The sequence below is a fragment of the Priapulus caudatus genome, unplaced genomic scaffold (genome assembly GCF_000485595.1).
Source record: "Priapulus caudatus unplaced genomic scaffold, Priapulus_caudatus-5.0.1 Scaffold973, whole genome shotgun sequence".
NCBI lineage: Eukaryota > Metazoa > Priapulida > Priapulimorpha > Priapulimorphida > Priapulidae > Priapulus > Priapulus caudatus.
Window position 1 is genome coordinate 10,441 of NW_014578034.1, and position 7,266 is coordinate 17,706.

The following is a 7,266-nucleotide window of genomic DNA, read 5'->3' on the forward strand; positions in this document are numbered from 1 at the left end:
TGTGTTTGACTAATTTGACAAATCGTACACCATACATCAGTTAGCTGAAAGTCACGGTACGGTGGGACAATGCAGTGTACGCAGCGACATATCGTATATTACCCCGAGGTACTTTTCGATATATCGACATAGACCTGGGTGGCATAGACCCTATCAGCAGTAGTGTGTGGCTGGCTATTAGAAAAGTAATGCATGCACCACCAGGAGATATTGCCATCGGTGTATAATGCTGTCATCAATGATTCTGTGATTTTCAGATACCTAAGATAGGATAGGGCATATGGATGCCAGTTCCTCCATGTGCAATGCAAAAAGACCTATTAGAATCCAGATCTACACTTGACATATAATGGCTGGTATAGCAGGAGAATGTGCATTTAGGATTGAAGCTTGAGTCATAATTTTAAAAACTATACTAATTGTTATACCACGTACTGATTAGCTTACATGGTTTAGAGCCATGTTGTGTGTCAAAACCATGTAAAATATTTCTAACCTTCGCCTAACCATCTTTTGATCCTTTTACCCCAACCTTCACAATGAGGATGCATCTTATGACTGTGATCCTACGGGATTTATGCAAAAACACAGGTCAATTCACTCCCATTATCCCCATTTATTTGATGTTATACTATGACTAATTTACAACAAATCGGCTAGCCGTGCGTCATTGCGTAGCTTCTGTTCCAATGCCATGTACCGCTGAGGTGCCAGCTCCTTGTGCCTAAAACAACAAAAATGAAATTGAAATTATTCTCAACAGTTCTCTTACTGTGACTAATGTCTGATGGCAGGGCCAGTAAGCAACCATTAGAAAATGGAAATTATGCTTTATTCTATCCATTAGCATGTGTGAACGGAAAGTTGCAAGAAAGTGCTGATATCAATATGAAACCATCCATGCAATGCGAATGCATATGCAGGGAAGTATGAAAACACACCACAGTAATGACATTGATTAAAGGCTATAACGTGGGAAGTGGAGCCATACTTATTGAGTCTGTGCTCCAGAATGTGTATACGAAACATCGATGCGCTGCAGTAGCTCAGGTATTCTTCTTCGTCTTCCTTGCTCATGCTCGTCTGGCACTGCTGGTACCACTGCTGCTTCTTTTGCAGCTCATTTGTCTCCTGCAGAACCAACGATACAGGGGTTGGTGAACGTGAAGCCGTCGCACAGAGAGCTTACGATGTTGCATTCTTCACAGTCACCATTTTTCTGGTCAATTTTCTGTTCATTTTTTCTGGTCATCTGGTCACGGTCTGGCATTTTTTTTTAAATTTGCGATAGGTCTCACCTGTTCAAACCGGCTCTGTATTAGGTTTGCCTTGTCGATGAGTCGCTGCTTGAGGTCCTGAAGGCACTCGTCTTTCACACGGAGTGCCTGCGACCGCTTCAGCGCACCCTCACTACTGCTGAACCGCGTGAGAAACGGAGCGAGGTAGTCGGTATCCATCTCTCGCTCACGATTCTTGTCTTCTTTTTCTTGTTGCACCTGCAAAAGCAAATTCAGACTCGATGCCCATATGTGCGTGTTCCTGTAAACAAACTGCTGTTTGTGTCCTGAACACACGTATCTCCTGGGTACAAGTAATCCTATTTGGGATACAAAAATCGCTGAATCACGTTTGAGTTTTGTCTGTGATTTGTTCCAAAGCCATGATGGGGAAGATATCAACTTCGGAAATATTAGAAAATGGAGATATGATGCCAACCTGGGCAAGTCGCTGCTTTCTTGCCTTCTCGTTCCTCTCAACATCGTAGATGGATATGTCTAGCTCAGTTCTTGCCTCTTCCCTTCGCCGTTCATTCAGTATTTCAATGACCTGTGCACAAACAGCACGAATAAAACGTGATACTCTCAACATTGCTTGCTACATAGTAGAGACCTGTCATTTCAGCATAACAGTATACGTATATGAGAGAGCTAGCTGTTCGATTAACAAATCACCTCCATAGATCAAGCAAAGAGTGCGTGAGCATACGAGTTTAAGTGTTTTATGAACAAGATTTATTCTTATTACATAGATCAACAAAGTTGTCACGGATAGCCGTACAGATATTTGTCAGACCGTGTCTCGGGAGGTTGGCCCACATATGACAAAGCAGCTATTCCAAGTCCTAGCTGTTAACCAACTAAGTCTTTGGTCATCACGGTTTATTTTGTTATTTTTTTACTTTTTCATTTTTGCCAACGATGACTAAGTGCAAGACTGTAGCATATACAACACCTCAGCTTCACTGTCTCTCACTCTGGCTTGTGCCTTCCATTCTTCCTTGATTAACGAGTCAAGCTGCTGATAGAGCTGCAGGTTAGTTGGCTTGGGTGTATGTGGGTCCGGCTGATAAAAATACAGACAAGCAAATGAGTGGCCATGATTGACAAGATTGAAAGATTGAAAGTATTCAAGGTCGATATTATCGTAGAGGTTATTGATTCGATACAACCCCCGTTATTAGATTCTGTCACAATGTCGTTTCCGTTTTTATACGAGAGCAGAGACAGCACCTGATACGACGACAGATACTCAAACAGATTCACGGTCCCGTCCCGCTTCTCGTCGAGATTTGGAGGCTTTATGAATTCCTGGGTCGCCGCGGTGACGCAGTCTGGTTCGTGGTGGTATGTCAGTCGTATCGTGTCACTGGCAATGTCAAACTCACGTAGCGCCAGGTTTGTGCTCACAGATCGCTCCGGATTCCGCTTAAACTTTTCTTCGATGCACTAAAGGTCGAAAACGCCAAACGAAAAACGAGATTGCAGAACACCGCATCAAAGCAGATGCAACATGAAATAGGTGTCGCCTGTAGGCAAATACTTTTCTCAATTTAAATGCCACCTGGCTATAGGAACTTCAGTAAGGCAGCTATACAAGATTTATGCTGGGATTCACCATAAGGATCGAGCGGAAGAAGCCACACAGCTGGAAGGCAAATTTCCAGTATTAATAGAACACAGACTTGACCCTGATTATCTGCGACATTACCGATATTGGCCTCGCAGATTTTGAAGACGGTCCAAAGATTTTCACACGTTTTCCAAATTTAGTGTGCTTGTAGACGAGGAAATCTGTGCTTTCTACATAGTGCTCCGTCATCTCCGTCGCGAGCTCCTCTCGCCTCACGAGTCCGTCGACGCGCATGTGGCTGTCGAAGATCATCGTGCGCTCCGACTCCGGACCCTGACTTCTGACCTTGTAGTAGTGTTCTGCGGTAAAGTAACATTTAAGTTACAAGTAACAAACTAAATGAAAAGAGAGAGAGAGAGAGAGACGACTGTGGGGGATAGAACTTGCTATCAGTTAGTGTGTGAAGATATACTGCCTGTTGGGATGATGTAACATGTAAGTTACAAGTAACAAACTAGAGGAGAAGAGAGATGAGATATGGATAGAACTTGCTATCAGTTAGTAGGTTAAGCTATACTGCCTGCTGCACCGATGTTGAAACATTTATGTTACAAGTAACATACTAGAGGAAAGGAGAGATGACCATAGGATATATAGATAGAACTTGCTATCCATTAGTAGGTTTAAATACAGTGCAATTATGTAACATATATAAAGACAAGGCGAGTGCTTGTATTCCTGAAATGTCAGTTCTTGCTAAAATGATATAAACTAGGGAAAAAGGCCACACATAATCTATAGTTTCAAATTTTTACATTGTTACAAATGAGTACATACACAATGTTCTATATATATGTATATATATATATATATATATATATTATCAGGAGTCTATCAAAATTTTGATAGACTCCTGATATTATATATAGTGGGATATACAAATCCTGCTACCTCTTAATGCGTTCTTCTTTCCTTTTTTGAAGTACTCTGTCACGAACCCAGTGTCCATATTGTGCTGTCGCCTCTCTAGATGATCAATTCTGTTCTCATAGAATTCTCTTGTAATGCTGAGACTATGCACTACAAATGTTAATAAAATATTACAACTAGAGACGAGAAGTTAGACATACTTTGAGTAACAATTCATTTGTGACAATATTATAGATTTGCAGGTTTTCTACGTTTTGTACCTTACTAGTAACTTGAATGAATGATTATTGTCTTAAGAAAAAGTGTGATTCGCATTTACACATTTTCATTGTGAAACATTTTTTCATCAGTTGCTTTTGTGTTGATTGAACATAGAGGAATAATAAGTGGTAGACAGAGATTGGTCATACTTTCATCATCTTTGTATATGTAGAGCTTAGCTACCATTCCATCGCTCAGCAGATATGGGGTGTACTTCTCTAATTTTGCTCTCTTGTAAAGTACTGTTTTTTTCCCATGTGGACATCGCAACTGGAATTCTGTAATTAGCAAGGTTACGATGCATCTGGTCAGTTTATAGGCTAACCAATGTGATGAGCTTTATTCAGCATTGCATGTTGCTGTTGTAAAAGCAGTTTTAAAGTAAAATGTATTGAAACAAACTGGTTAAACTTCATTAAACCCAGCAGCGAATATAGTGGCAATTTACAAAATTACAACAATATCAATACAAATAGCAGATTTAAAACACCTTTTCTTGTTATCTGTAACGGCTGTGACCAGGAATGTGGCATATCTATGAACTTTTCCACCTCTTCAAACTCCTGTCCAGAAAAATGCACAACAGAAATTTTATAGTTATTTATCAACTACAACCACACACAACTATACAAATGCTGAATATATGAACGCATGTTCGATAGCAGGGTCTAATTCGCGCCCGCACGCACGTACGCATGCACATGATATAACAAGTGAAAGTTCTAGATTCAGAAGAAATATGTTTTAATGATGATCTTAGGCTCTAATATTAATTATCAGTGTACCTCTTCATCAGCCATGTCTGCTAATTGTTCTCCACTCTGAGACATCTGCAAGACAGGTTTTTCGTTGCTCGGAAACATGAACTCCCACTTGGTGCAATCCCCGAGGTCATACACTACGTCCTGCGTGAAAAGAGGATAGCAAACACTGCTTTGGCCTAAAAAAAAAAGACGTTTGTTTCCGCTAACCCGAGCGAGTCCATTTTTTTCTGTGTGAAAACGTAGTGGAATAAATTTGGGGTTATTGTGCAAAGACCTAAGAAACTTTTTATTGTGATCAACAACAACAACATTTAATTAAAAAAAATTTTTTTTAATAACAAAAATCCTAACGTTATATCGATCAGGGAATGCATTGATTTGTATTTGAAGTCATTATATGAGCTGTTATAAATATAAAACAAGTATCGTTAGAATACAAAAAAATACATATTTGATAAAAAGTTTGGCCTGCCTACCGTGTCCAATTTTTTTCAGCTCGTTAGCGGAAACAAACATATTTTTTTCTTAGGCCTTTGCACAATAACCCCAAATTTATTCCACTACGTTTTCACACAGAAAAAAATCACATTGCCCATATTTTATATTGTACCGTGCCAATAATTAAACTTACCTTAAGTCCATGTGAACAGTCTTGCATATTAACCCAATAGTTTTTATTGTTCCAGATGCTTTCTATGCCGAGGTATCCCGCATCGTCGCAGGCCTTCGCCAGCCCAGTCAGGGGTTCAATGAGAAATGATTCGGGAACTTCTCGCTTACCAGCGAGAACAAGTACCCAGCTATGGATGCGAAGTCCATACAGTTCTTCCAACTCGGGTTTGTACTTTGCCTAAAATGTATCACAACAACTTTGTTTTAATGCGTAAAGGGTTAGCTTTTTCTTCTCCTGCCACTTTACCACTACGTATGTATCATTTATTTTAACTAACGAAAATTCAACCTTTTCGGCCCTCTCTTTCTGTAGTTTCTCTTCTTTTGCTCTTGCTTCAGCGATTTTCTTCTCCAGTTGATTTATTTCGAATTTGCTTCTGAGATCCTTTGGCGGCTTAACTGCATACTTCTTTTGTGGTTTTTCTGCTGATGCTGTGTCAACCTGAAAGGAGAGAAGAATAACTATGCATCAGAAAATCTTAATAACCACGTTGGGATGAAACCGAATACCTGCTGCATATATTTTTTAAGTTGCCATTTAATCTGATAAAGTCAGTGTATATTTAAGTATATTACAAATTCACTAGCAAATGTTTGTCTATGTAACAACAAAATCATAATAAAACACATCAGATCTTTTTTAATGCATAAGATGCATTCCTCAGACATGGCGTTTATGGGAATACTAGTGCAATACGGTACCAGCGGGTTGCTCACACGAGTGACAGGAGTTATTTTAGTTTCATGGTTGTTTAATGCAAGATAGAGGATAGTAAACCACAAAAGATAGCAGAGAGTACTGTCATCTTTAAAGCCGCACAATGCGCATCCAAACGCTAATTTTTCCAGTACTAGACTAGCAAACACTTCGTGGCATGCATAATCACACTACCTTATGACAAAAAAAACTCTAGTTGCTCCCATTTCACTGCGCGTTTGCTTAAAACCCACAAGAAAGAGGTGAGAAAACTGGCATTCTGGCGCTAACGCTGGCTTATTTGCCAAACAATTTAGCTTCGAAGTGGTTAGGTGACGTCACGTTTTTATCTTTGCTACACCCAGACCGCTGTACCGCAGCACCGCTGTGCGGTTGCTTGGGAAAACTGTCAACAACATCGGAGAATTTGAACAACATTGGAGGTATTTTCAAATACATTTTATAAGACAACGTCAAGTGAAATGGGAGGAACTAGAGTTTATTTTGTCATAAGGTAGTGTGATTATGCATGACACGAAGTATTTGCTAGTCTAGTACTGGAGAAATTAGCGTTTGGATGCGCATTGTGCGGCTTTAATACTGAAAGTTTTAAGACTGAAAGTTTATTACTGAAGTGAATATTTGTTTCTTTCCTGTTAGCCAAAGTATGATGGCAGTAGTTCTCAAAAGGCTCAATAATTATAAATTTAGATATAAAATACGTAACCAAACCTCCAATGGTTCTTGGAGTAGAGGACATATTTCCTTTGATTCATCCATAAGACAGATTGCCTTGGTTGCATACCCACAGACAACGTAGGTGTCGTAACCAGCACCGAGCAGAAGTGAGCATAGTAGAAAGCTGTATTCAAAACAGTTTCCTTTTTGCTTTTCCAGCACTGTTGAAGGAGACTGAATGATTCTTGGCTAGAGGGAAAAACAGACACACTAGTTACCTTGGGATCTCGTTTAACAATGGCGATTGCTTCCAGCAACGCCACCATAATACAAAACTATTAATAGAAATTGCTATATATATATATATATATATAATAGAGAGAGAGAGAGAGAGAGAGAGAGAGAGAGAGAGAG

General features: G+C 39.6%; 2 protein-coding genes across 2 annotated transcripts in view; one reads left to right on the forward strand and one right to left on the reverse strand.

Moving 5' to 3' along the window:
• Positions 1–7,266, forward strand: part of LOC106814753 (tetratricopeptide repeat protein 27-like) — a 39,306-nt gene that overhangs the window by 2,272 nt on the left and 29,768 nt on the right. Inside the window, exon 2 of the mRNA XM_014819098.1 lies at positions 5,492–5,642. Coding sequence (XP_014674584.1) covers positions 5,492–5,642 — 151 coding nt within the window. The remainder of the gene's footprint in view (positions 1–5,491; positions 5,643–7,266) is intronic.
• LOC106814748 (dynein regulatory complex subunit 7-like) lies at positions 643–5,463 on the reverse strand. Its single transcript, XM_014819094.1, has 12 exons — positions 5,437–5,463; positions 4,827–4,946; positions 4,532–4,604; positions 4,191–4,319; positions 3,802–3,930; positions 2,989–3,209; positions 2,511–2,726; positions 2,254–2,343; positions 1,717–1,827; positions 1,299–1,496; positions 992–1,131; positions 643–724 (listed from the first exon to the last, which is right to left on the reverse strand). Exons 1-12 carry the CDS (start codon positions 5,461–5,463, stop codon positions 643–645), a joined length of 1,536 nt encoding a protein of 511 aa, XP_014674580.1.